The 27,525-nt window shown below is 52.0% G+C and overlaps 1 protein-coding gene and 1 long non-coding RNA gene across 6 annotated transcripts; one reads left to right on the plus strand and one right to left on the minus strand.

The window, feature by feature from the left end:
* Window positions 1-1,046: 1,046 nt before the first annotated feature.
* Window positions 1,047-3,279, minus strand: LOC110360904 (uncharacterized). Of its 2 annotated transcripts, XR_002417124.2 has the most exons (3): window positions 3,157-3,279; window positions 2,885-3,080; window positions 1,047-2,604 (listed from the first exon to the last, which is right to left on the minus strand). It is a non-coding gene; the product is annotated as an uncharacterized LOC110360904 (long non-coding RNA). The 2 variants fall into 2 exon arrangements; XR_010468293.1 differs by having other exon boundaries at window positions 2,885-3,279.
* Window positions 1,304-27,129, plus strand: KLHL26 (kelch like family member 26). 4 transcript variants are annotated; one of them, XM_065042506.1, is made up of 5 exons: window positions 1,304-2,333; window positions 12,684-12,866; window positions 15,828-17,391; window positions 19,264-19,564; window positions 20,367-27,129. In XM_065042506.1, exons 1-5 carry the CDS (start codon window positions 2,287-2,289, stop codon window positions 20,510-20,512), a joined length of 2,241 nt encoding a protein of 746 aa, XP_064898578.1. In that variant the 5' UTR covers window positions 1,304-2,286; the 3' UTR covers window positions 20,513-27,129. The 4 variants fall into 4 exon arrangements, with proteins under 4 accessions (XP_064898578.1, XP_064898579.1, XP_064898580.1 ...); XM_065042507.1 differs by having other exon boundaries at window positions 1,305-2,333; window positions 20,497-27,129; XM_065042508.1 differs by lacking the exons at window positions 19,264-19,564; window positions 20,367-27,129 and adding an exon at window positions 18,036-18,783 and having other exon boundaries at window positions 1,307-2,333.
* Window positions 27,130-27,525: the final 396 nt, after the last annotated feature.

Here is a 27,525-nt window from a genome sequence, read left to right on the forward strand (position 1 = left end):
TTACAGCACGCGGCACAGCCTGGTTTTTCCTGCGGGGAAGCAGAGGTGTAACGTTCGCAGCTCCCACTCCACAGCGAGCGGGCAGCGCGGCCGGGCTGCTGCGCATTCACCGAACCCAAATAATGCACTCGACATATCTATATGGGCCTTAAAGAAAATAAAGGGAAAGCATTTCTTTCAAATATTTTAAAAGTGGGGTGTGCTGCAAAGCCAAAGCTACAGGAATTGGCCCCAGGAGGGAGGGGAAAGTATCAAATGAAGCAGAGCTGGTGTCTAAGGAAGCAGGAGGAGCGCGAGGGGTTCGTAAGGAGGGGCAGGAGCCCCCCTAAATGCCAGCGAAATGTGCAGAGGTGTGGGGAGCCATATTCGCTCCTGCAGCCCCGGCTTGCGGGCAGCACTGCCCGGTGGAAAGGGCGAAACCCTGGGGATGAGCTGCTGCGGGCTCTGCCGAGGACTGTACGGCGTCAACTTCCATCCGCTGCCTCTCCTCCCGCTGACATCTCCTCTTCTGTGTAGGTCAGGTCTAAAATAACAGGGCCCCGAGGTCCTGGCTGGGGTCTCCGTGCGCCGCAGCAATACAAATAGCAAATTAATAAGTCCTGCTCCCCTTTCTCCCAAAGGTTTTACGAGGCTTAATTAATGAAGGTCTGTAAAACGCATTTGGAGCTGGGAATGAAATGTGCTGTGGAAATGCCAAATATTTTTAATGCTCCAGCAGATTTAGAAGGTTTAAATAAGAAAAATACACAGCTTTGCCTCTGAAACAGATTGCTCTCCTTGAAGCGAAGGGCTCCAGAACATGAAGTTTTCATCAGGCTGACTTGAAAGAGTATTTTCACGGCTTTCCAAGCGCGTTTATTCTCATGTACGCATTCCCCCTTTCCCTTATACAGATGTGGATGCCGAGGCATGGTAAATCAAAGAAATTCACCCCCGGACGTTGGCAGAGCCACCGCTATGAATAATTTCCTGATTTCCACCGATGACTGGAATGCCCTCTAGACCGTCCGCTCTCTCCAGATGCGCGCCAGCTTTAGAAATTACACGGACCCCGCGATGCTCTGGCCTCGGCTCCGCCGGTCGCTTTGGGGAGAGCCGGGAGCGACTCCGATGCCGACCATGAACGGGGACACAGCGAAGGCATCTTTGGCACCGAGAGGGTGCAGCCGGAGGACTGACGACAAGACTGCACCCTCTGGAGGGTACTGCTGCTCTTGCACAAAGCGTTTGTGGCAATAAAACCTGGTCCATAATGGTCCGGATGGTGTGGCAGGAGCCGTTGTCCCCAGGGTGATGAGGAGCAGGGTTGTCCCCACAGTCCCGGGCTGGTTGCACACATGGTCGTCCCTGCAGGAAACAATTAATGAGTCACATATGGAATCCTGAGGGGAAAATCAAGTGTTCGGGTGCGGGACACGGGCGGGGGCCATTGGCTGGTGCTGGATGATGGTCAGCTGGAGAGTGATGGCGTGAAGAGGCCCATGGTGGCCTGTGGGGTGGTGACAGCCCCCGGGACCCCTCAGCCAAGGGATGGGGACAGACCTCAAATCCTCGCAGCCATGGGGGAGTGACAACCCTCAGCCACCCTGTGGCCGTGGGGAGGTGACAGACCCCAGGGCTCTACATCAGATGGTGACAACCCCCTGGACCTCTCAGCCGTGGGGCAGTCACAGCTGTGGGGAGGTGACAGACCCCGGGGACCTCTGAGCCATGAGGCAGTGACAGACCTGCGCAGATCCCCTCAGCCATGGGGAGGTGACAGACACGGGCACCCCTCAGCCAGGGGATGGGGACAGACATCTATGACATGCCCCCTCAGCCGTGGGGCAGTCACAGTCATGGGGAGGTGACAGCCCTGGGGTCCCCTCAGCTGGGTGATGACACCCCCCAGGTCCCCTCCACCATGGGGAGGTTACAGCCCCCGGGATCCCTCAGCCAAGGGATGGGGACAGACGCCAAATCCTCTCAGCCATGGGGCAGTGACAACCCTCAGCGACCCTGTGGCCGTGGGGAGGTGACAGATTTAGGGCTCCACATCTATCAGATGGTGACATCCCCCGGGTCCCCTCCGCCGCGGGGAGGTGACAGACCCCCCTCAGCGCCCCCGGGGCCGTTGGGCAGCGACAGCCGCCATGCCCCGGGGCGGCGACCGGGTGAGGGCCCCGGTGGCGGCGGGGCGGCGCCAGGCCCGGCGGGCGCGGAGCAGCTCCCCGGTTCCCGCCGCGGGCCGCGCTCGCTCCTGCGCCTTTAACGCGGCGGCTGCCGCCGCCTCCCAGCTCAGCGAACATGGCGGAGTCCGGCGGGGCCGAGTTCGCCGCGGAGCGGCCGAGCAGGTGAGGGGGGCCCGGGCGCGGGCTGGGCCGGGGCCCGAGGGCGGGCGGCGGCGGGCGGGGAGCGGGGCCCGGGGCCTGGCCCGGCTGGGCCGCGGCGGCGGGCGGGGGCCGGCTGGGCCCGGTGGCGGCCGGGTCGCTTCGCCGCCGTCCTCCGGCCCCTGTATTCATTTATTTTCCCTTTATTTTCGCCATTGCCGCTCCCCGGCGAGGCGGAGAGCCCGTCCTGGTGTCCTGGGCGGGGTGGTCCTGAGGCCCAGCGGCTGCAGGTCCTCTGGAAAATAACCATAATAATTAATAATTCTTTCCCTGGTAGAATTTATGAGGAGGAAGACTGAGGTTTGGGTTGGGTTTGTAGAGCCGGCAGCTCTGTGGGTTTATAGACAGCAGGTTTACAGAGCTATGAGGTTTATATGTTCATAGAGACACCAAGTTTTTGGTATTTTAGGCCCGTTCTGTCCCCTCTGCCGTCCCCCTGGGTGCAAAACCCTTCCCCGGGTGACTGGGTTTGGTCCCTATGGGGTCACTCAGCAGCACAAAACTGGCGCGCGTACCTGGGGGTTGTGGTGGGAGATGGTTCCTGTGGGGGGGAGATGCTGTTCCCAGGGCTTTTCTGTCCCTCGTCATCCCGAAGTGGCCGTGTTGGACGGCGTTCAGCAAGTTGTGTTGTCTGTCTGCGGGATGTTACGCCGTCAACCTGTCACTTGGCTCCAGAGCATCGTTTATTCACAACTTCACTCCCTCCGCGTCCTGGAATAACCACCCTGTATGTCACGCCATGGAGAGGGAAGCTCTCACGGTCACTGAAGCCTGTCTGAGTTCTCACCTTATATACATATATAGTATTTTCTTTTTTCCTAATGACCTGCCTGTGCAAACGATATGCTGTGCTGCCTGAGGCATTTCATTGCGTTTTATCTCTGTGCACCTCCTTTCCCTTTCCCTTTCCCTTTCCCTTTCCCTTTCCCTTTCCCTTTCCCTTTCCCTTTCCCTTTCCCTTTCCTTTCCCTCTCCGAACAGGCACAGCAGCACGGCTTTCACACAGGGGTTGGTGGGGCTGCGCGCTTGGGAGTTTCTTGTTGTGGGGTGTGGAACAGTGAGAAATGGAAGTAATTTGTTTCAGAGCCGTGATAAATCACCCAGGCTGAAGCTGCAGCAGTTTTGTTCCCTGAGCTGGAGCTCTGTTGTGTTCCCTATTGCTCCGTATTTATTTTTTTTGTTAATTTTAAAGTAAAGCCCGGTGAAGTTTGGATCCTGTTTCTTGTTGCTCCTTAGTCTTCTGTTTTAAAGGATGGATTTATTGGAGTATACAGGGGAAAAACCTGATGGGGGACATTAGACACGCCGCATCATCTCAGCAGAGCGAGAGGAGAGTTTCAAGGGCATTCCCTATCAGCAGTGATTCCTTGTTAGGTGCTTCCACTTGGGACTTTTCTGCACTTACTGAGGATTTACTCTCTAAGGCAAAAGGACAAAGTCCTCTCTTGCTGTTACACACATGCCATTTCGGTGGTGTGCTGTTGCTCAAACAGAATTTCCATCTTTGGAATTGCTACCGCGTGGCTGATGCTCGTTACCCGTTAAGTACGCTGGCTTCCCCAAGCAAGAAAATTCACTTGTGTGCTGGGAATCCTGTGCTTTCCTTCACTAAGGAACACACTGTGCCAGGTGAGATGGAGAAAAGGCTTTTGACACACGGATGGCGTGAGAAAAAGCCATCGCTGTGCATTGAAAAGCGAACGGCCTAAACCTATTTTGAAATAAACTTGGCTTTTTTTTTTTCATGAGTTACAACTGGGTTTCACATTTTAGTCCCAGCCCTCTGTATGACGTGGAGGGCATTCACTGCAGCACTGTGCTGCTCCTGAAGATGTGCTTGGAGATTGGGGAGCAAGTGAGTAGAGAGGAAACAGTGAATTCCATGGGTACCCTCGGGAAAAGAAGCTCTTGGTGCTTTAGACAGTGACGCGGTGTTGGTACGGCAGAGTTGTACAATGCAGGGTGACAAAGACCTAGGCAAAACTTCTTTTCAGGTGCTGATGAGGATGTTATTGTGCAGGCCTTTAAACAGGAATTAGCTGCGGTGTCCAGACAAGGTGTCGAGGAGAGCTGTGTGTCCCCCAAATCGGGAATAACCCCTTGAAAACAGGCAGGTTGTGCAAACCTTCCACCAAACCTCCCTAATATTGCATGTTGCAGCGGTCGGGACCAGAAGGAACGGGTGAGATAGACCTGCAGGGCTTCCTGAGCTAAAAATCCCTCTGTCTGGGGTCACACCAGGAGAGAGTCGACCTGGGTGCCCTCACCTTGTTCCTTCTTCAGAAAGCGGTGGGAGGGGGAGCAAATGTACAGGAGGATGGAGTAAAACTGTGGCGGGCAAGATAACGATAAGGGCTGAGTCTGCCTGGATTTTGTGCTCCTGCAATCTTATATAGCTCCAGTCTTCAATTAGACTTTTAAATTCATTTTGAGACTGTTCAAAGTTTAGTTTTGTGTGGTTTCTATGTTCCGTGCTCTGCCACATGGCAATTTTAAAACAGATTTAGTTGTTAGATCTGGTAGACATGGTGTAAATGTTTACACTCTAATTGAATCACTGTAAAAATAGTTGCTGCTTTCTTTTTCGACATTGGGAGACTTCTGAGCTGGAGGTTTTATTTAGACCAAAAGTAAATTTCAGTGATTCTTTAAAGGTTCCTGTCTTACTCCAAGTGCTGCATGGCGTGGACTGCTTTGTAAGGAAGAGCCTGGCACCACGGGATGATGGCTGAGCCGTCTTTTCCCCTTTCTCATTTATATGGGAGATAAGTGCTGAACTTGCACAGAAATCAGTGACCTTTAGGAAAAGCTGTTGCTGCAGTTCTGGTGGTCTCGCGTTGTTCCGTGAATGTGATACGGAGCCCGTGTGAACTGAATTGCGCGAGGAGCTGAGAAACGTGATGTTTAGGATGGGCACAAACCTGCCAGAAGGTAAGTGGGGAACAAGGGAAACGGGCGACAAACAGCTGCTGCGGCGGGAGGATTTGACCCTGGAATGGAATTGGAGTTACGGTGCCAAGCGCCGGGGCAGCTGCTCGCGTCTGCTGGAAAACAGGATTTCTTCAGTTTGCCTTAGAGGGATGCTGGGTTTTCCTCGTGTTGCCTGCTGTTTCATCATTTTATATTGTGTTTGCATCCCCAGCTGCTCGGAGGCAACAGTCAGGAGGGTGGGGGTGTAGGGAGAGGTCACTGCTGGTCACTGCACCCTGTAGTACCCACTCCATGTGTAACCAGTCCCATCGTTTTGATTGCAACACTGCCCAGGGGGTGCAGTCAAGTGCTGCAGAAACAGGCCAAGACTTGACTTCTCCGAGTACCTCGCCGTCTGATTTGGAAGGTTTTTCTGAGTTCTTTCCGAGGCGCGGAGCGGAGAGCCCGGTACGGCTGTGCGGTGAGGGTCGCCGAGCTGCTTGCCGGGTGGGGGGAACTTTGCGCCCTGCCAGGAGCTGCTGACAGAGCTGAAGGGTCTGTCCCCAGCAGGAACGTGACCCAGATGTTGCTGACAAGCAGGGAAGCTCAGACAGGTCCCGGTGAACGTTTTGGCCTAATGCGGCGGTAGCCGTGCCACGGGTGGGCTTTGCTCCGTTCCTCAAGGTGCAAAGGCAATGCTGGGGTGCATTGATGGACTGGAAGAGCACGGGGGTGTCCAGAGGGCCGGGAGTGCTGCGCTGGATGTCACTTTGGGGTGGCCTTGGTGGCTCTGCTGTGCTTCCCGACACCACTAGGTGCCTCTCGGCCTTTGCACAGCGGCTGCCACGGGTGCTGCGGGAGAGGGGACGGCGGGCGCAGAAGAATCCCCATTGCTAGCTGCTAAAACCACCGTGGTGGTGTGCTGGAAAAGGATGGCTCTGCTTTTTGCAATTTTTTGGGTTTTCTTGAGCTGGTGTCGCTGTAACTTTCCTTCTTCTAGAGCTGGGCTTGGCAGCGTTTGAGCAGATGGTGGGGAAACGTGGAACTGTTTAAGGCAGCGCTGTCAGCAGGAGTATCGGGTGTATGAAGAGCCTGTACTCAGCCGTGTACTCTGGACACATGGGCAGGTTTTACATGGTGTAAAATCCACCGTCCTTCTGGGGGTCTTTGCATGCCGGCTGAGCTCACAGCTCACTTTTCCATTGCTGCGATACTCCCTGTGCCTGCCAGAGTAATTTATATGCTCAGGGTGATTTTTCTATTTGCTCAGTTTGTCCCTGTCTCAGCGGGATTGGGTTTGGGGCTGACGAGAATATAATCACGGTAAAGTTTGGGGGGTGGGATAGTATCTTCAAGTACAGGCTGTATTGTGGAAGGCAGGGCGGTGTTAGCCATGGGCGATGTGCTCTGTGACAGAAACATTTTGAGGAATCATATCAATGCTTTTTTTCCCTCCCACCATTTGTCCTGGGTCCAGCACGTATTGACCCATCCCTCCATTCAAACTCTGCAAGGTGCCACGGAGTTTAATGTGTTCAGATATTTCACTCTCCGCTTTTCTTTGTCACACCAACGCTCCGTTAGCCCGGCCAGCCAGCTCCTGACACACATCCAGCTTTATTAGTTCTTGTAGCAGAAACCAAAATCCCACCTCCTTTGGCTTGCGAACAACCCACCGATTGAGGCCTGTGAGCGGAATGTATTTGTGTGTGTGTGTCTGATGGGGCCCGTGTGAGTCCAGCTCGGGAAAAAAGACAAACACGGATTTGGAAATGTGTCTGGGACTTCCCAGGGGACAAAAAAATACGATTAGCACCAAAAATTAAATTAAAAAGCCTCTTGCTTCAATTTGCTGGTTTACCTTTGGGTTGAAGGGTCCAGATTGGGAGAAGGAGGATACGGGTGAGAAAATAAGGGGATCAGTAGGATCTGATTCAGAAAGCACTTAAAAATGCACCATGAAGGCACGTCCTGGCCTCTGTGGAGTATTGTTTAATTGCTGTCATTAAGCGCAGGGTTGCAGCAGGTGTGGGATGTCCCGTCCCAGCGTCAGACTGTCCGTCCTTTGAGACCTCAGTTCCCTTTGGGAGAAGGACGAGCCGGTTGGGTCCCTGTCATACAAATGAAAACGCTTGGGTCGTTAGGCTTTGTTCTTTTAGTGTTTTAAAATGGTGAACGTTACTTGTTCTTCCTTTACCAAGCGTTAATTTCCCTTAAATTTGGGGACTCAAAGTGTAAAAGGGAAAAGGTGAGACTTTCCAAACTTGACTATTCAACTTCAGGCATTTTACAGAAACCCTTTTTGTCACACAAAATATTACTCCTAAAACCCAGAGCGATTTCTGATCTGTTTGAGCCCTGCTAGTTGTTTCTATCTAGAGGCGTTAGTCTCGGGCTTTCTACTGGTGTTATTGCCTTTGGTGAAAAAGGGGATGTCAGGAGAGGAAAATGAGTGGAGGCAGAGGATAGAAATGAAGGGAAGGAGGTGGAAAAGGGAACAAAGAAGGCGATTAAATTATTTTGCCTGCATATCTTTGCTAAGGATGACGACGTTTCTCTGGAAAACATCCCCCTCATTCGATGTGTTAATATTTCATTAGTTGCTGATCGTTAAGCGCTCGCTGTTGTTGCTAATTTGGAGAGGGAAGCGCTGGTAAACGTTGGTTCTGGCGGGTGCTGGGACAGCCTAAGTAGGTTACCAGGGCAGGTATTTTTAATTCTCATTGCATCTGGTCTCCTGTGAACCCGAACTTCAAGGAAAGCTCTTGGTGCCTGTTGCAGGGAGCGCGAAGGCCGCGGGAGCCTCGACAAGAGCCGGCGAAGCAGCAAAGCCACAGCCACGGCTTGAGCCGTTTCACCCGAATGTCACATTTGTTAGCGTGAGGTGCTGAAAACTCATTTTCATCATTGGGCATGTGATCTAAAGCCTCAGGATCTGAAATATTACAGTAACCATGGCTACCAGTGACTTATCTGAGGGAGTTTGACTTTTGTTTTGATTTTAAGTGTCTTAATTGTAGTTTAAAAATCAGAATCTGAATGTGGTTTTTTACTTAGGCTTGAAACTAAAGGCATTAAATGATTTGCATTATTAAAATACCTACAATGCCGCCTTTCAAAGGTTCCTAAAGAAGATCCTTAATATTCATACCCTACGTTCTAAATAAAGTTACTCCTCGGCTTTCTGTTAGTTCTGCTGCCCTCACCGTGGAGATTCTCTTGCAGGCCCGAGCTCTCAGAAGGTGCCTCGCTGGCTCTTCTGCAATGCCAAATCTTTTGTTTCGCCCCGGAAGAGCCGCGCCCCCGGCGCGCGCGGACACTCACACGCGCTGCTTGTCCTCCCTCCTCTTCTGTACCCCGGCCATGCCCCGCGGGTCCGGCCTCCGCGCTCGGGCTGCCGGGACCGCTCGGCTGCTGGAAGGTTGCCCTGGTAGAGATCTTGCCAACCCCCTCCGGTTGCTCTTGGATTAAAACATTACCGAGCAGCACCTGCCTGCAGGACGTGGGTGGATATTGGGAAGGATGCTCAACGGGGCTGCAGAGCCAGCCCTGCTCACACCAATCCGTCCCTCCTTCCAAGCAGGACCGCGTTATAAAAGGAGGAAGACAACGAGCAGTTGTGTAGCAAAAACATTTCTCTTATTTAATTTCAATCACTGAAATGTTCTAATCTGGCCTGGTGTAATTCTCTCTATTTGTGCTCGTGCAGCAGTTGCAAACATGCTGAAATATGAACTTGCGCTTGCTTAAGCCTTTAATTCCAGCTTTGATGTTTTTAATCATCGGGACAGATTTGGTAAAAATGATTCATTAGCTTGAAACGCATCTTGGATTGCACACGATGTGGAGAATCGGGGAGACAGAGACGGGATGGTTGTTCTTTGGGGTGTTCTTTGTGCCTCATCTGAACCAATTCTTGAAATACGACCCTCACTTCAACGTTTTCACAAGCCTGCAACTTGCTATATATAGAAATATATCATGTTTATAATATATAATAGATATAAAAATCCGTTTTGGGGGTTGGTTTTCCCCAGGCTACGGCTGTATACGCCATGCTCAGCTCTGTCCTGCAGCGACCGCAGAGGATTGGAATCAATCTGGCTCCAGAGACAAATCCTCAGTCCCATTACTTGCTCCCTGCCAGTCCCTTGGTGAAAATGGGTCCCAGTGGTGCTGTCGGAGTTTTGGAGGGTGCTGCCCTGGATGGATCAACGTGGCTATTAAACTGCAGCTGCCCCCACCATTCGTGCGATGGATGCTGGCGTGTGAATATAAAGATGCCTTTCACTGCTACAGCTATTTCCGTATGTCAAGCGGGATTTTTGTTCCAGTAAAGTCACCTTTATACCAATAAATTCACGCTGTTGGCCCTGATCGTGTAAACATTTTCAGGTCCCCTTGCAACCGACTCCTGAAGGCTCTGAGGTGTGCAGTGGATGCTGCTGCACGTGAAGGTGATTTTTCATTTGACATTTTTTCGAAGGGTAAATGTGATCTGGACACTCTGGACCCGGCTCCAAGCAGCCGTGTTCGGGCCCCTGCCGCACTTTGCTCCATGCACAGCAACCTCCACAAAGCGCCTTTTGGCCAAAGGCGCAAACCCGAGGAAGGATCCAGAAGCTCTGCAGCCCCGTCTGCAGCAGAGAGGGACGGGGGAAGGAGCGGAATAAACACTTTCTCACCATTGTGTGCTGAAAGGCTTTTATCTCCGAGGCATGTTCTGAACCGCTGAGACGCGGCTCTTCCCAAGTTCGTCTGCAAGGCTGTTTCTTCCGTAACGAATTGTTAAGCAACAAGTACACGGTATATTCAGATCTCCAGCGAGATAGGGCCACCTCACAAAGGCACTTTCAGATGTTCAAGGCTTCCTTTTGTGCCTTTATTTTTTCTGCAGTCACTGACATGCAGCTGCTGCCCCTCGTGTTCTCTGCTTCTCCAGCTCTCAGGTTTGCTTTTGTCCCTTTATTTTATTTTCTCCCCTGGATGGTTGTGTAACCATTGGAGCCTTCTCTACCCGCACACAGACACGGCAACTAGTACAGGGAGTTTTTCCGGGGTCACACTGTTCACAATTACCCACTGAAACGAACCGCACGTGCAAACACGTTTATTCCGGCACAGAAATATCTGCCTGCCCAGGTTTAGTCCTCCATCTACTTTCAATTTACACTCTGGTTGGTAGCAGTGCCTGTAAAAGTTAATTGAGGAAAAGGAAAACAAGAGCAATGTTTGTTCAGGTGAAGCTTGTTGTTCGAAGAGGGTTGTGGATATGGTGGAAGCAAGTGTAAGTGGGTAAGCCCTTCGGCTGGGAAAAGGAATATTTAAAATGGGTCTGACAAAAACACTGAAGGAAATTGCCATGAGAGAATCCTGCAGGAGATCGAGTCTAACGAAGTTACAGCAATCTCAGGAGTTCCAGCCGGAGCTGGGTGTGTTTTACCTGTCCAGCGTGAAGCAAAATGGGTTTGCTCAGTGAAAAATAAGCGTTTGGAGGCGAGACCGTTTCTTGCTTATGCAGGATGTTTCCTGCGTTGGGCTCCAGTGAATCAAAGCCGTTGTTCCAGCGGGAGAGTCAAACGAGTTGGGCGTGATGAATGTTCATGCGCTTGCTCCCTCCAGTCTCCTTCCTCTTTTGCTATGGGAAGAGCTGGAGTGGATGGACGGTTCTTGGATAAAGGTCTTGTCAGCAACCAACGTTTTGCTAATCCTTTTTATTATAGGAAGGATGTTGTAGTGCGACTCCGCTCTCTGACCTAAGACTTGTTAGCGTGCTTTGACTTTGAGGTAGGACTTTCAGATCTGTGGGACAAGAAGCAGAGCTGACCGCTATCAGTCAGCCCAGTAGGAACTCGGATGGATTTTGGGGCACGTTCCCAAGCCTGCACAGATTTGCTGTCTGCATCCTGCAGCATCCCAGAGAGCTGCAGCGCTGCTCAGAGCAGATCTTTGCTGTCTGCATCCTGCAGCATCCCAGAGAGCTCCAGCGCTGCTCGCACAAAGCGGCTGCTCTCGGGGCTCTGATGAACATCCCAGATTTCCCCTCTTCTGTAAAGCTTGCAGGAAATCGCAATGCGATAAGTTGGGCAAGTAGCAAGTCCCGTCCATTGTTCCTTATTGTTTGAGGATTGTTTACACCCCCCCTTTTTGTTATCCCATCTCCCTGACTCTTCCCTGACCTTGCCGACTTGTTTCGTCCATTGTGTGTGGCTTGTGTTGTTGTTTAGGTAGCGAACTCTTAGCAAATGGGATTATACAGCTCTAAGTACGCTGGGACCTGGGCTCTGCTTGGTTTATTTTACCTAAATAATAATAATACCCTTTAAGCACAGTACTAAGTGCACTCTCCCACTGTAGCAAGTAACGCAGCTTTCCAGATTGGGTATGGTCTGCTGGGGGTTCTTTATGCCGCGCCTCCATCAGATATTTCTTAAAATGCAGAGACCAAACAGCAGGATGCTTCCCAAAACATAAAACCCGTCATGAATTCTAGTCCTTGGCATGTTTCCTTCCCAGAAGGATCTCAAGCCTGAAAAGTAGTTCAGAGTTGGATTAAATTTGCAACTGAATTTAGGATTTCACGGCCCCGTTAGGTAGAGCAGGGCGTGCTGACCCATTGACCCACCGTCGGAAAATCCACAGCGTAATCGTCGTTGTTTTCAGAGGAACAGGGAGAATCTGATGGACGTTTCCACTCGTGCAGAGATGCCGCTGCGTTCACCTCCACCAGCAGCGTCCTCGCTGACAAGTGCATCTGAGGCCAAACGAGTCTCCGAATGATGCTCCCCGCACCGGGGAACGTGTGCGAGAGGCGCTGGGAAAACCAAGGAAATATTTACCCTGGGAGGGACTGTTTGCAGTGCCGTTCAAACAGCCGACGTTATTTAGAGCAGCCTGTGCTTTGCATTATTTTGCTTCTTCGCCCTTCTCGGGAGGGTCAGGCATAAGGAAGGGATCAAACAGGGCCGGGCTTGGCCGCTGCGGAGTCTCCGGCAGCTGCGCTCGGGATAGGTGCTGAGAGCAATAAGCAACTGTGATTCAGCCTCGTGGTTGAAGTCGAGGTCAGGGCGGACTCGGGGTAGTCGTAGCGTGGGGACAGCAACGCCCGTTGGAGGTTTTGGCCCCGCTCGCCCGTGTTCGGATGGTCCCCGACGCCCATTTGCGCGGTGCTGTGACGGCTCGTCAGTAATTCGAAAGTGTAATTGAAAAATCTGGAAGTCTCGTGTGTGCTGGGAGAAGGGAATACAACGGAGGTGCTGATGTCATGGTGTTCTGTGTGGCTGTCGAGCTGGGAGTTTGCGGTCAAACTGCTTCGTGTTACAGTATCTTCCCCAGCATGCTTTGTAGGTGTACCACATATTGTTTTAATTTCAAACCAGCCTGTCTCTCTTGTTCTGTTTTTAGCATGGCTGACAAGAACAGCACCCTGAAATGCACGTTCTCAGCTCCTGGCCACAGCACCACTCTGCTGCAGGGACTGGCCTCGCTCCGAGCTCAGGCTCAGCTGCTTGATGTCATCCTCACTATAAATAATGAAGTGTTTCAGGTTCATAAAGTTGTCTTGGCTGCCTGCAGTGACTATTTCAGGTGAGAATCCGATAGGGTAGCAGGCATTTTTTTTTCCTTTCCCGTTGGTTTATCTGTTCTCCCCATCCTCCCCCACCCCAATCTCCCCACCGCACCCCACAATCGCACCCATGCCCGGCCCTTTGGGGGTGTGGGCTGCCCCACAGATGTCGCTGGGATCACCTCGGTCTTGGTCTCTCTGCACCCACATGAGGTTTCTTTGACTACAAGTTCAGGCCCGGGTCTTGAACCCACCCGGGCAGCATGGGTAGGTGCTCTGCCTCATAAAGGAAACAGAGGTTGGCCCTGGAGCTACTTGAGCTGATTTCCAAGTGGCAGCGAGGGCTCTGGAATGAGTCATCGCATCGAACGCATGGTGCCCATTGTAAATACGCTCATGTTGTCTTTAAATACCACTGATCTGTCTCCAGTGCTCGCTGTTCACGGGCTGCAGAGTATGAAGCGTCTTCATGTCGTGTGTGCGTTCCCCAGGCCCTGGGAGATGGGAAAACTGTCCCATCTCCTGTGGGTAGAAAACTGAAGCACGGAGATGAGTTTTCTCAATCAAATCAGTGCAGAGCAAGCCAACTGCAGAGCCAGAAAATCACTCTTAAGCAAAAATACGGATTCAGATTCCTTTGTAATGGTTCTCTGACTTGGAATGACTCTCTTTGGCTTAGGGATCTTCCCTGGCAGCACCAGTAGCAGCGTTGAGCGTGGGACATGCTGGAGGCCGTGGGTGTAGAGAAGGTTCAAAACAGCGGAGAACCCAGCTTGGGTGGTTTCTAGACCAGAGAAGGGCTGTCCAGCGGGGTTTACAATCCCTCGACACGTAGGTCCCTTCCTGACCCGAGCAGACTGGTTTGCTGAGCAGGTAACCGAGAGCGAGGGACTTCACTGTCCCTTGACGTTTGCTCGGGTCCCTCCACCCATCTCTTCAGCTGCTCTGATCGTGTCTGTCTTATGTACGCACGTATTTTCTAGGCTGTTCCCTTCTCTCTCCCTTCGGTAACATAAACCTTCCAAGCTTATCACTCTCCTTAACAGGCAGGCAATTAATGATGGAGCTGATCTCCCACCAAATGCTAATAGCGCTATTTGTATTCATAAATGCTGGATGCAGTGCCACTGCTAGTGTGTTTGCACTGTCGAAATATAATTGCCGAGTAGGTTTCTTGTTATAACTTCTGTGGTGCTAAAGAAGGTTGTCCTGGGGAACAATGGCAGAATAATCGAGCTTTTGAAAATACTCCGTTTTTATGCAGGAAGGGAGAGGGAGGAGGGTGAACTTGTGGCATTTATATAATCAGCATTTTAGAACCGTAACACTTTTTAAAAGAATTGCATTCTATTTGACGAGTTGTCTTCATCATGGCAGCAATAGCGCTTTTCTAACGCACGTCCAGCTCCGTGTAGCTGATGCACGAGCACAGATCTGCCTGTGGATTTCAACTGGGCTTTCATTGCCACGCAGACAAATCATTGCAAACAGGATTCCTGCTCACCAGGTTACAGAAAGCTGATTTTAGATGCAGATATTTCCTTATTTAGGTCACTTAGGGTTTCTCGGGTTTCTGCTGGGCGGCAGCAGGCTCTCTCGCCTGGCTCGGACGGGGAACTTGCGGCTCCTGTCTCTTGACAGCGTTCCCAAGATATCCCTTTATTCCTGTGGTGATGCAGAAGAAAAGGGTCTGCTCAGCGTTTTTTCCTGACTAACTGGCACTGTAGAGTCACCGTGGCTTCCTAAGGCAGCTCCGAGGAGACCATGAATTTACCTTTCCCATGGAAGAGTGTAGTTTGTCAATGGTAGAAAAAGAACCAGCCCAAAATGTGCAGGCAGCTGCCAGGAGTTTAAAAAGTCTCTAGTCTGCTGGTGCGTACATCGCTGGGATGTGTGTACAACAGCAGCGAGCGGTGAATCTGCGTGTCGCGGTTCTGCCGGTAACCTGCTGTGGCTTTGGCTGCCCCACACCTCGCTGAACGCAGCACAGAGCGCAAACCTTTGCCCCCGAGCCACCCGTATGTAACAAAACCTGCTGGAATTTAATGTAAATGTCTGAAAACCTCAAACGCGCGGTGACGTCCCCATCACGCTCGCAGGCCCCGGGGCCGGGAACGCGGCGCGGCTCTGGCCGGGCGGTTTGCGAGGGGGCTGATGGCGGCCCTCGGTGGGCTTGTGCTTCCTGTGGAACGTCGGAGCCTCCCGGGAGGTGATGCAGGGCCTAACCTGTGCCTGGCCTGCTCAGTGATGTGCTCGCAGCTGTGCTGTAACAAAACCTTGGGTTTGTTTGTTTGAGTTGCCTGCTAGCCCCCTGCCGTCGCGCTGCAACATGACAGACGTTTGCTGGAGCGGCTCTTGGCGTTCTGTTGGGATTGTCAGAGCTGTTCAGACCATGTGTTGTAGCTGCAATATTTAAGCCATTTCGTAGCCAGCCTGCGACATAACGGGCTAATGGGCAGCGCTGCAGGCAGGTGCAGAGGATCGCAGACCCGCATGCAGGTGTCTTATGAAGCGTATTCTGTCTTAGTGCTCACAGATCCTGCACGCTTGAAAATGAAATGCGTTAGGGCCTGGTTCCCAGTCTCTGCTGGTGCAGACGCTGTTGGTTTTCTCCTTTGCTTGGTGAATATCACGGGGTTGTTGGTGTCCAGGGTACCACGTTCCCTGCTCCGGTAGCTCTGTCTACATCTGGGGGCTTTGTCCTGTGCTCCACTCTTATTTGTGCTGCCAGTGGGACTGGAAAACTTAACTTTCTGATAGCTGAATATCACTTGTCAGTGCACGGTTTATGCAAGCTTTATGTAAGTAATTGCAGACTCTCTCCTGGCTTTTAGAGATTTAGCCTTGATTTATTCCCCCCTTCCCCGTCCTCCCTAAGAAAATCAGTATGTTTAAAATAATAAAATCAAATTCTGGAGGGTTACGTTGTTTTACATGCATTTAAAAGGGGAAAACTTCTTGTTTGTGTTCTTGACCTCCAGAGCGATGTTCACGGGCGGGATGAGAGAAGCCAGCCAAGATGTGATCGAACTGAAAGGTGTATCTGCAAAAGGACTGAAGCACATAATAGACTTTGCGTACAGCGCTGAAGTGACTCTTGATCTCGACTGCATTCAGGATGTGCTGGGAGCTGCTGTTTTCCTCCAGATGGTGCCTGTCGTGGAGCTCTGCGAAGAATTCCTGAAATCCGCCATGAGCGTCGAAACGTGCCTCAATATCGGGCAGATGGCCACCACCTTCAGCCTCGCGTCCCTGAAGGAGTCGGTAGATGCCTTCACTTTCAGGCATTTCCTCCAGATCTCCGAGGAGGAGGATTTCCTTCACCTCCCGCTCGAGCGCCTCGTTTTCTTCTTGCAGAGCAATAAGCTGAAGAGCTGCAGCGAAATCGATCTCTTCCGCGCCGCCGTGCGCTGGCTGCAGTACGACCAGACGCGCCGCGCCAGCGCCAGCCAGGTCCTCTGCCACATCCGCTTCCCGCTCATGAAATCCTCGGAGCTGGTGGACAGCGTCCAGACCTTGGACATCATGGTTGAAGACGTCCTGTGCCGGCAATACCTGCTGGAGGCCTTCAACTATCAGATCCTGCCCTTCCGGCAGCACGAGATGCAATCCCCTCGCACCACCATCCGCTCGGACGTGCTGTCCCTCGTCACCTTCGGCGGCACCCCCTACACCGACAACGACCGCACCGTGAGCTGCAAAGTTTACTGCCTGCCCGACGCCGCCGGGCGCCAGTTCAAGGAGCTGACGGAGATGGAGGTGGGGAGCAGCCACTCCTGCGTGGCCGTGCTCGACAACTTCGTCTACATCGTGGGCGGGCAGCACCTGCAGTACCGCAGCGGCGAGGGAGCCGTCGATATCTGCTACCGCTACGACCCGCACCTCAACCAGTGGCTGCGCATCCAGGCCATGCAGGAGAGCAGGATCCAGTTCCAGCTCAACGTCCTGCGCGGCATGGTGTACGCCACCGGCGGGAGGAACCGCTCGGGGAGCTTGGCCTCCGTGGAGAAATACTGCCCCAAAAACAACGAGTGGACCTACGTGTGCTCCCTGAAACGCAGGACGTGGGGGCACGCCGGAGCCACGGTGGGGGACAAGTTGTACATATCGGGTGGGTACGGCATTTCGGTGGAAGACAAAAAAGCCTTGCACTGTTACGACCCCGCCGTGGATCAGTGGGAGTTTAAAACCCCCATGAACGAACCCAGAGTTCTACATGCCATGGTCAGCGCCAATAATAAGATTTACGCTCTGGGAGGCCGCATGGACCACGTTGACCGTTGTTTCGATGTTTTGGCCGTGGAATATTACGTGCCTGAGACAGACCAATGGACAACGGTGAGCCCGATGCGCACGGGTCAGTCAGAAGCTGGCTGTTGTTTACTAGAAAAAAAGATTTATATCGTAGGAGGGTACAACTGGCACCTGAACAACGTCACCAGCATCGTGCAGGTGTATAACACAGAAACCGATGAGTGGGAAAGGGACCTGCATTTCCCAGAGTCTTTTGCTGGGATAGCGTGCGCTCCGGTGATACTGCCGCAGGTAACGAGCCAGAGATAACCGTGAGACGGCGTGGGCCCGCGGGGCCGCCTCGCGTTGCATGTTAGCAGGATGCGGTGTTGTTTCCCTGGTGTTTGCAAACGGTCATTGTGCATCTTGTGGGCGAGGGAAGGAGAAAAACCGCTTGTGTTCCCATCTCCACAAAGTCTCTCCTCCTCCTCCTCCTCCTCCTCCTCCTCCTCCTGGGCCGTGTTCTGGCAGGCGCGCTTCAGCAGAAGCGCCTGTCAGCTCGTTAGACTGAACAGATGTTACAGCTGGAAAAAGCTTTGCTCTTTTTTATTTCTATTTTTTTGATGGGGGGGGTGCATTTTGCCAACTTTTCATCTTTTTAACAAGGTTACGCATCGCAAACATCGACAAGCTCAGGAGTGGCTGGTCCTGTGGTATGTTTCAAAGAGTTCAGGTGTGATTTTTTTATTAAGAGCGCCGAAAATCACTGTACGTCGCTTTCTTGGGTTGGTTTTGTTTTTTTTAGCAAACAACAAAAGAAACCAAAACCTGTAGAACACACTGACCTCCAAAAGCAATAAAGGGACAGTGGGAGCTGGCAGAGCTCAGGTGCTTGGATTAGAAAAGCATGTTCTTGCTTTCCAAAGGTGACTTTTTTGTTTCCTCCCTCCTAAAAGGGGGAACACTTGTCCCTGCACCTCCGGTCTCCGGTTCATCTTCACCTGGATCACGCTGCAGTTCCCCGTCCCCTCCTCACCCTCCGCGCAGCCGTTCCAGAAGTTCTCCCTTCACCGGTGCATCCAGAGCCTGCAGCACTAAAGCCATGTTGATAGCTCCATTACATACACACAGGAGTGATTCTTTTCCATAACAACTGCCAAACCCACGTTTGGCTTCCCTGGCAATAACGCTCGCGGCTGCTTGTCCGAGGCGCTGAAGCAAAGAGCACCCGGAGTTGCCGCTTTAGGACCCGTCGCTCCAGCAACACCCGCTCGCCCAAACTCTTTGTGCAGTAAAGGAGGTGGGTGCTACTCGTTCGTAAGCTCAAAGGTTTTCTCCCTTGGCTCGTAAATAAGATACCTGGCATCCCAATACAATGGAATTCTAAGTGGAACGGGGTGTGTTTTTGTTGTTGTCGCCGATGGGCATTTCAAATGAAGAGATTCATTTTAAGCTGTGTCATTTTGGTGAAATCTGTGTTTACTGCACAGAATACCGTTACTTCCTGAACCTTCCTTTCCTCCAAGCCATTTTTTCTAATTAATTTGAGTGATTAACAAATGGAAAGTTTCTCCTTTGATCAGGTTCTTCTGCTTCAAGGGCTTTGTTTTGTATGGGTTTGATTTGATGTGTGCAATCTTCTTTTTAGAGAAACTGTTGCATTCTGCTGTTCAATAAACACTGCGCTGTAACCTTTGGAGACAATAGATGTCTGTTTTGCTAATGACTCACCGAGCAGGTCTGTGTGCAGCATGAACCCCAGCCCTCGCCTTCACTTTAAGGTGTTTTTCTCCAATGATGAAATCACAGCACCTTTGGCTGCCGTCGGTGAGGGCGCCTGCTCCTCAGCTCAGCTCTGCATCCCCAGTTTGCGATAAAATGATGCGCGGTTTTATCCCTTCCTATCTATTTGCTGGTTTGCCAATAATAAATTAATGAAAAGTACTTGTTGTTGCCCAATACGCTGAAGTCGGTGGGCCAGCTCCGCTGCGTCGCTCTCGGGCAGATAATTTGCTCCATTCTCTGCTCATTTGCTCTGGCACCGACGCCAGAAACGCTGCGGAAGTCTTGGCAGATAACAAGCAAATTGTGAAAGGATGAAATGTAACCCGATAGCAGCTTCAAAGTTACCAAATAATGCATTTTCTCTTTTTTTTTTTAATGCTTCCCTATGTTTATGAACAGGGCGCTTTGCTGGGTCGGCAACAAACGCAGGTTTACTCGCTTTCCCATTTGCGGAACATGGTTAATCCTCGTAAGCGTGTGTCGTTCCTCCATCGCTGCCTTCCTGCTGTACTGCCCTATTTCGGTGACGTTTTCCTCCCCAAAGCGTTTCTCCAGCAGCGATGGATGGTTCAGCTGTTCTGCAATAACCGCGTTTTCCAAAGGTGCAGCCGTAGCGCTCAGGGATGGCCGGAGAACCCACGCGGTGACCGTCGGTGGCAGCTCATCACCGGGAAAACGAGCTTTATTTTTCACTTCTCAGGTACGTGTTTGTGTGCGTCGGGGTGGAAAAGAGGGAAAAATCGTTGGGAAAAAGAATGCAAAAGTTTGCTCTTGCTTTGAAACAAACTGAAGCTCTGGATGAGGTTGGAACAGCGGCTTTGCGGAGAAGAGGTTACACAAAGCTGTTCTGTGGTTGTTGAATGAACCAGCCTGGTGTCTGCGTTCCCATCGCCTCTCTTTGTTACCGGAATGCTCTTTTCATAGCAATATAAATAGTTATTTTTCATAACGTTAGCTAGAAATATTCTGGCTGTTCTAAATTTAGCAGAGACTGGCTAAAACATTTGTGGAAGTGCAGAACATCTGTCTTGATAATAAAGTTTGGTTTACCCCCGTGAAGCTTGCAGTCGTGGCTGTCCTGCGCATAACCTGTTATTTGGGAGATAAAGGGGTTTGATTCTTCTGCCCTATTGCAACAACTCGACAGGGTCTTCGCATAAATATCGAAGCCACCGTGGAGATGATACTGTGCGGGATGCCCTGTGCGAAAAGCAGGTGGACGGGGCCCTTCTCCCCTTCAAGAGTGAGCAAAGCCAGGGAAATGTTCGCTTGTACTCAGCGTCATTTATTAGTCTCAGAGCAGCAATAAACGTTACGGGGTAAACCTGATTTGGTACATTTTAAAATACCCTTGACCAGATGGGGAGCAGTAAAAGCCCAGCGTCGGTAGTTGTGGGTATTTGCAGAGAGCGTGTCCCATCGGGGACGCCTGTCATGGCCAGGATAATAGCTTCTGTCTTCTCTGATGTTTTATGGGCCTGAAATTGTGCTTAAAACTACAGAGAAAGCACCGGGACTCTTGGCAGGGCGCAGAACAGCTCGAGATGGGAACGTCTGCATCCGATTAACGGTGTCACTGACCCTCGTCCGGGGGGCTGTCGGCTCCGCGATCCCACTGTCATTCCTCCCTAGCCCAGAACCTCGCTAATTCCTACCGACGTGGCCGAGCTTTCCTACCGAGCTCCTGGAAGTCGAACAGCAGCGGAAAAATGTCCTGGGTTGTGATTTACAGCGAAGGGCGGCGCTCCCGCTCGTTCTGAGCACCCGGCGCTGATTGAAGATGGTGCTGCGCAGCAGAACCGCTCGGGACCTCGCGTGAGCCGCATCAAACCCCGACTGACGTTTCCACTTCACGGCTGCGATAAGCTCTGGAGCTGCTGAAACTCCGCAAACTTTCGGGGCCGTTTATCATGTGAGGATTATTGAAGCCAGACTACTGTCAGAATAAATAAAACATGTTTCCCAGTGCAACTCTAATTATGATTTTTAGCCAGTTGTGTAATGGGCGCAACTTTATTTACAATAAATCTTCCAGTTGCATAAATGAATGAGATTTCATCACTTGCCACTTAAGGACCAGGAAAAGTGAATGTGGCTGAATGGATTTCCCGTCCAGCCGGGTTTGCTGGTGTGTCAGGCGAGCGGGGGAGCGGCGCCGCCTGGTCCTGCCTTCCGAAGGGCGCTCAGATACCTGGAATTTCACCGGGATATATCACAGGTGCATCACGGATACATCACGCAGACATCGCTCTCCTCGAGTGGTTTCTCACAGAGACAGCTTAGATTCCACTCTGCATTTTAATAGCGAGTGGGCGCAGGATCATCCCACAGACTCTTGTTTCTCGTTCCAAACTTATAACTTGAGTTGCGCTAACGCAAGTTTGGCACTTTTCAGTTTAATATTTCAGCTCTAAGAGAGTTTTGCAGAGAAGTTTTCAAATTAATTTGTGGGGAGGGTACGACTTTGGCTGCTCCGACGTGGAACGTTCCATCAAATGAACGCGAAATGTGCTTTTCTGCTCGGAAACAGCTGCTGCTTTAGCTGTGCAACCTGAAATCAGCCTCAGATTGTAAGAGGACGGTGAAGATGGAGCAGAGAGCGGCGGTGGGGGCCCGCGGAGGGAAACGGGGAGCAGAAAAGCTGGCAGAGCAAAGGTTTTCCCAACGTTTTATAAGCCATAGAGAGCAAATCAAAGGTTCTTGGCTCCGTCCCCGAGGCTTTGCAGTTGCTCTTTCACACCCGGGCCCTGTCGTGTAATTAGCTGGAGCTGTTTTATGTGGCTTCTTCAAAACTGAAAGCCGTTTCGCTTGTTGACGCAGGGACGGGCTGTGCGCTGCGCCAGCTGCTGTTCCTCCGCAGCCGCCTCGGCCCCGAGCGCCTGGAGCAGAACCCAGCTTGTCGCGGGGATTTTTGCTGCATCTCCCGGTCACAACGCTTAGAGAACACCCTGAAAAGTATTTTCCATGCGGCTCTCTGGTGTGTTTGCTAACGTGTGTCTTCGTAGAAAGTTTGTAATTTGTTGCTTTAATTGCGTCCCTGTTGTGTTTTTCCCCCTCGCCGTGGCCTGGGGTCTCGTTTTAATGTGATCCTCTTTATGATGCAGGTTTTATTCCTTAGCAGTGTTGATACTTGCACTCAGTGCCTTAAGGAGAGCGGTTTACAACTGGATTTAGAAGGAATGTATGAGTTTCACTGAGGTTTAGAGGAGGGAAATTTGCCCCGTGGTGCCGTTAGTGTGTCTGGACCTTAATTTTGCAGCTTCGTGCTTCTCACAAGCTGACAGTTTCCTTATGCCAGGAGTGTGGATTGCTGCTTCTGAGGAGGAAAACGGGAGCGTACGCCGTGGGAAGGGGGTCAGGTTTAGAGGGTTAGTCCCCGGATGAGCAGAGACCCAAGCACCTGTGTGTTTGCCCATGTGTTTTGCAGGCTTGTAACAGCTTTTCTCTGTTTTCCATGGGGCTGCCCTGTGCTCGAGGCTTTTCGGAGCCTTTCGGAGAGCCCGGTGTGTTCTGTTGTGCACCCGCCGGTGCGATTACACTGGGGGGAAGAGGGTGAAGGAAGAGGGACCCTGTTCTTCCCTCTTCTGTTGGGAATATTAACCTAGAAACGCCTCCACCCGTTGGTACCGCGAGTAAGCGGAAGAACCAGCCTTGATCCCAGGCCGGACGTTGAGCGGGTTCCCAGCTGAGGGTTTGGAGTTTGCAGGGGAGAACCTCCCGTCTCGCAGTGCAAAACAAGTTGTTATGTTCCTCCTGAGGGTTTTTCAGGACAGCAATTAGAGTTCGGTGAACAACTCCACTTGCTGCTAAGAGGCCCAAAAGGCAATTCTTAGAAATGCACATTTTTGGAGGCACAAATCCTTCCTCCGCAAAGCCCAGCGGCTGCTGAGAAGCACAAGACACCCTGTTCCGTGAGGCCCTTAGGATGGTGTTTTGTTATTTCAGTCCAGTGTAGAGTTTGCTTTTCAATGCGTGCATAGTTATTTTGCTGAAATAGGGTATAACCGCGTGTCTAAAGTACTGAACTGCAGCCTTAAAATGGCTCCAGTAGCAACCAGGTCTGCGCTGCAGACTGTGCAAGAGAAACCCGCCACCGGCCCTGGAGAGCGAAACTCATTTCCCCCCGTTGAATCCTCCCATTCAGCCGGTTTATCGGGGCAGCTTGTTTTGCTTCAGCAGCAGGAAGAGGGAGGGAGAAAGGAGACGCTTTGGCTTCTGCGGCTACAAAGCGGTTCGCAAGCGCGGCAGATGTTTTGCTGCTCCCGTCCTCGTAGGGACGGACCTGGCGTCGCTTTGGCACAGGGTGCAAAGGGAATCGGTGTGCGGAGCGCGAAGGGAACAGTCCAGCCCCGTGCAGCCACAAACATGGGGCTACTGTGGCGGTTGTTGCGCCGTCTCCTGCTGAGAAATCACCGACTTTGTGTAACTCTTGCTTTACCAAAGCGATTGAAACTGAGGTGCCCGAGTTGGGCTGGTGTGTTTGTCCGACTGCTCGTCAGGTTTTCATGCAAAAATTACCTGTGCCTGCAAAAACCACGCTGAATCCTCCTTCATGCTTAGATTTTAATGCTTTCAGCGTCAAAATGGAGCGTTTAACTTGTAGGTGAACATCTGTCCCAAGGCAGGGCAGCGGCCGAGGTTGGTTGTGCGCTGGGATATGAAGCTGAGGAGCAGGCAGGTGTTGCCTGTTTTACGATACTGAAGCGCTCAGGTGAAAAATAACGTGGGATTTTCAATCTGTTGCTGTGCCCCTTGCAGCACACGTCTCCGAAGCTGACCCATGAGCTTCAAAAACATTTCCTGCTACTTTACATACGGAATATCAGCAAATTCTCCGAAGGCTGGTTTGACAGACGGCCGTGGAAGGAAACATTTTGCTCCCTGATACGCTTCTCTGATCTACAACTTGATTTACAACGGTGTAATCTTAGCGGTAAAAAAGCTCTTTTCCCGGTTTCCTGTTTGTTTCAAGAAGGCGCAGGGTTCTTGCGGGTGCCTCGCTTCTTAGCGTTGACTGTGAATGCACCCGCATGGGATCCTTTGCCTCCCATCCAGGCGTTACCTCTGGAAGGATGCGAAGCGGCTGCTGCTCACCGCGTCATCTCGGCACCGCTGGAAACCTTCTGGCTTCAGGTGGCATGAAGCCTCGATTCTGGGAAAATAACCCAAACACAATGCTCTGGTTGCCAGATCATTGCAGAGCACCAGAAGATACAGCTCGTAGAAACGAGATGAGGATCTTTCAGCGGTCAGGGTTTGCGTGCTTTCTGTAATTTTAGGATTTACAGGGAGTGGTAAAGAAGCGAAACGGGCAGGATGACAAGGGAATGTTGGCACAGAGAGCAGAACCAAGCGTGCCGGGGGCTGCTTTGCCTCGTCAGATTTGGTGAGTGGTGTGGAAAGGGAATTCAGGAGCTTTTATCTGCCCTCTGGAAAGAAGGATCTCTTGAATTAGGAAATGGTCACAAATTCCAAGCGAAACAAGAGAACGTTTTCCCACCAGAAGCACAATTTGGAGCAGAGTTCAAAATAGCGCTGGAACCAGGGGCTCTGTGGACTCGCGGGATATTCTCTGAGGATAATGGGAACGTCAACAGGAACATTAAGTAGGAAGTGTGAGAGATCAAAATCTTTGTGTCTGTAGGCAAGGAAATGTCAGTTTGTTCAGCAATGCAGGCACGATCTCACGCTGTCTGCCGTTGCGTAAGCTGCTCGACCTCACACCTTCCTCTGAAGCCTCCAAGGGAGAAGAAGGGAGCTGGATCTCATCTGCCAGAGCAGTTCCAGGGCAGCCGGAGGAGTGAACGCAACGTCCTCCCCGCAGCCCGCTCGCTGGCGGCGGCATCTGCCGCAAGGAGCCGCAGGTTGCTCGGTGAGGAGGGGTTTTCAGGAAAAGCAGATGTGAGCACCCCAGCCGGCGTCTCCAATGACTCTTTGTTTGCTTCTTGATTCTCAGTTACAAGAAACTTTTTCAGAACACGACTGCGAGGCTGGGGGAGGCAGAGCTGCTGTCTCGGGGGATCCCATCGCAGCTTGCTGCTGAGATCGAGTTCTTCTCACGTGGCCCCATATGTGCTCAAGGTGAAGATGGCAGGAGACATAAATAATACTGATGGTGTGAGCTCACCATTTGGTCAAATGCGTGGCGTATCTCCTTCGGTGGAGGAAGAAGGAAACCTGGCACCCATCCCCTTGCCTTAATGCACTCAAGATTTACATTTTCGGCTGGGTCACGCACTTCACAGCCATTCAGATCCACCCACACCCCAAAACGTGGAGTGCTGAGTGGGTGAGAGATTCCAGAAGCAACTCTGGCAAACGCAAACATATTGAAGAGAAGGTTTGTTCAGCAAACTGCTTTAAAACCGGAGCATTTAAGAACAGAAGCGGGGTCCAGGCTGCACGCTGGAATCCAATCTGATAAAGGAACAATAAGAACAGGGAGTCTTGTACCGGGGGGAAGTTGTAACCCCCCCACCTCCCTGGCCACCTGCGTTCCCTCCCTGCGAACCGCAGCCAGCAGAGCGGAGATTTCGCTCTCTTCCATCTTGGGAGATCCGAGAGGGGAAAATTTATCAAGTTTCATCTCAGGCACTTAATCTTCTGGTGCTACAGAAGAGGCAGAGTGGCAGCTGGGTCTGAAGATGGTTGATATTACCACCTATGGTATTAAATCCGGAATAACTCAGCAAATTATTTATCATTGTCTCGCTTCTCAAGCAAAAACACTGTGGGTAATCGGTATCTTACTGTTAAATCTTTATGATTTATATGCTTTTAGTGTGACAGGCCAATTTTGCGGGTCATGTGCTGTTCGTGTACGCAGCTAGAGGGTATTTAGCTGAACGTGTGTGCTGGTTGTTTATCCCTGGTGAAAAATGCGAGAAGTGGTTGGACTCACATCTGTCGGGAGCGACGGGAACGGCTGAGCCTGCCGGGCCTGGATGAGCTTTCCCGTCCCAGCTCTGTTTCCTGTGATGGTATCTCAGCTTGTGTTAGAGACCCTAAGTGCAAATTGGCAGCTGGAATTCAGGGTAGGACGTGACTTTGTGGCTAATACTAATCCTGACAGTTTGAGCTGAGTTTCAGCCATCCGTCTCCAACAGCCTTGCAGCGGCGGATAATTATAACATCTGATTTTTACGTGGGCAGGAAATGCTTATAAATGACCGGCGAACTGCCTGAACCAAGGCCGCCACGGTGAAGTGAGAGCAGAGTCTAATTTCTTTGATCTGATAGTTCAACCGTGACAGGATTTGGTTACTGGAGTAAGGGCTGTTCAGGGGCAGAGATACCCCCCAAAAAAGGAAAGTGTCTGCTTTATAGCTTTGTAAGAAAGAAAGTGCAAAGGGCAACGTGTGGGTGTTGGGAAACGGTACTGTCAGGATTTATGACGGCTCGGTGCATGCGTCCTGCGTGTCGCGGCGCTTTGCACCCATCGGATGTTAACACAGCTGGAGTCAATGGCTCAGCAGCCCGAGCTGGTGTTTCCAAACGTCCCGTGTCCCAGCAGGGTCAGCTCTGTCCGTCACCCCCTCCTGGGGACAGAGCCGCTGCTTCCCACACGCGCCCGAGGTCCCGGCGCCGCGGGGAGGGGGAATAACCCTCTGGTGGTGTTGACGTGGAGCTGGGGATCACCGGGACACGCGCGACACCGCAGCAGCGGGAGGAGGAGGAGCTGGACAGTGAAGACGTGCTCGCGTGGGGAGAACGCACCCGTTTGTTCTGCGCAGAACGGAGCTGCTGTGGCATCTTCTGCTTTGCTGGACTACAGGGGACATGGAAAACTGGAGAATTTCCCGATTACTAAAGCTCACCCAGAAATAATGCCTTTACTTGCTATCTTATAGAATTGGGGAATCACGTTGGTTGGAAAAGACCCTCAAGATGATGAAGTCCAACCATAACCCACCCCCAGCACTGCCCCGTGTCCTGAGAACCTCATGTCCGTCTGTCCAGCCCTCCAGGGCTGGTGACTCCAGCACTGCCCTGGGCAGCCTGTTCAATGCCCCACAGCCCTTTGGGGAAGAAATTGTTCCCAGATCCAACCTCAACCTCCCCTGGTGCAACTTGAGGCCGTTTCCTCTGCTCCTGGCGCTTGTTCCTGGGGAGCAGAGCCCGACCCCCTCTGGCTCCAAGCTCCTTTCAGGCAGTTCAGAGATCAGAAGGTCTCCCCTCAGCTCCTGTTCTCAGCTGAACCCCCAGGTCCCTCAGATTTTTATTAAATAATTAAAATCGATATTTTATATTTGCTGGTTAAAACAATACTTGGCTTTGTATGGATTTGGGATTTACGTCTCCCCTTCAGGGTACGGAGTTTGCTGTCTGAGCACCCCGCGGGCGCACACAAACGCACACACCCCCCTTTTTTCCGGCCGGCATCGCGCATTCGACCCCGTGCGCACCGGAGCCCACACGGAGCAAGCGGGAAGCGCCCTCCGCCGCGACGCGCGGGACCCGCGCGAATCCCCGCGACACACCACTGCGGCGGGGATGCCCGCGGGCTCCGGAGGAGGACGCTGTGGCCCCCAGCGGGCCGCGGGCGAGCGGCGGAACCGCCCCGGTACCGGCACCCGCCCCGGCGCCACTTCAGAGCGCCCGCCCGGCAGCGCGCACGCGCCGCACGCACGTGACGCCCGCTCAGCTGCGCCGGCGCGCAGC

This window comes from Columba livia, chromosome 27 (assembly GCF_036013475.1).
Source record: "Columba livia isolate bColLiv1 breed racing homer chromosome 27, bColLiv1.pat.W.v2, whole genome shotgun sequence".
NCBI lineage: Eukaryota > Metazoa > Chordata > Aves > Columbiformes > Columbidae > Columba > Columba livia.

What these genes read in the sequence shown, in the direction of transcription:
- KLHL26 (XM_065042506.1), top strand. Translation starts at nt 2,287, where the DNA reads ATGGCGGAGTCCGGCGGGGCCGAGTTCGCCGCGGAGCGGCCGAGCAG. An exon ending in GCCGCGGAGCGGCCGAGCAG is followed by an intron (nt 2,334 to 12,683) that starts GTGAGGGGGGCC and finishes TTCTGTTTTTAG; the next exon opens with CATGGCTGACAAGAACAGCA. An exon ending in GCCTGCAGTGACTATTTCAG is followed by an intron (nt 12,867 to 15,827) that starts GTGAGAATCCGA and finishes CTTGACCTCCAG; the next exon opens with AGCGATGTTCACGGGCGGGA.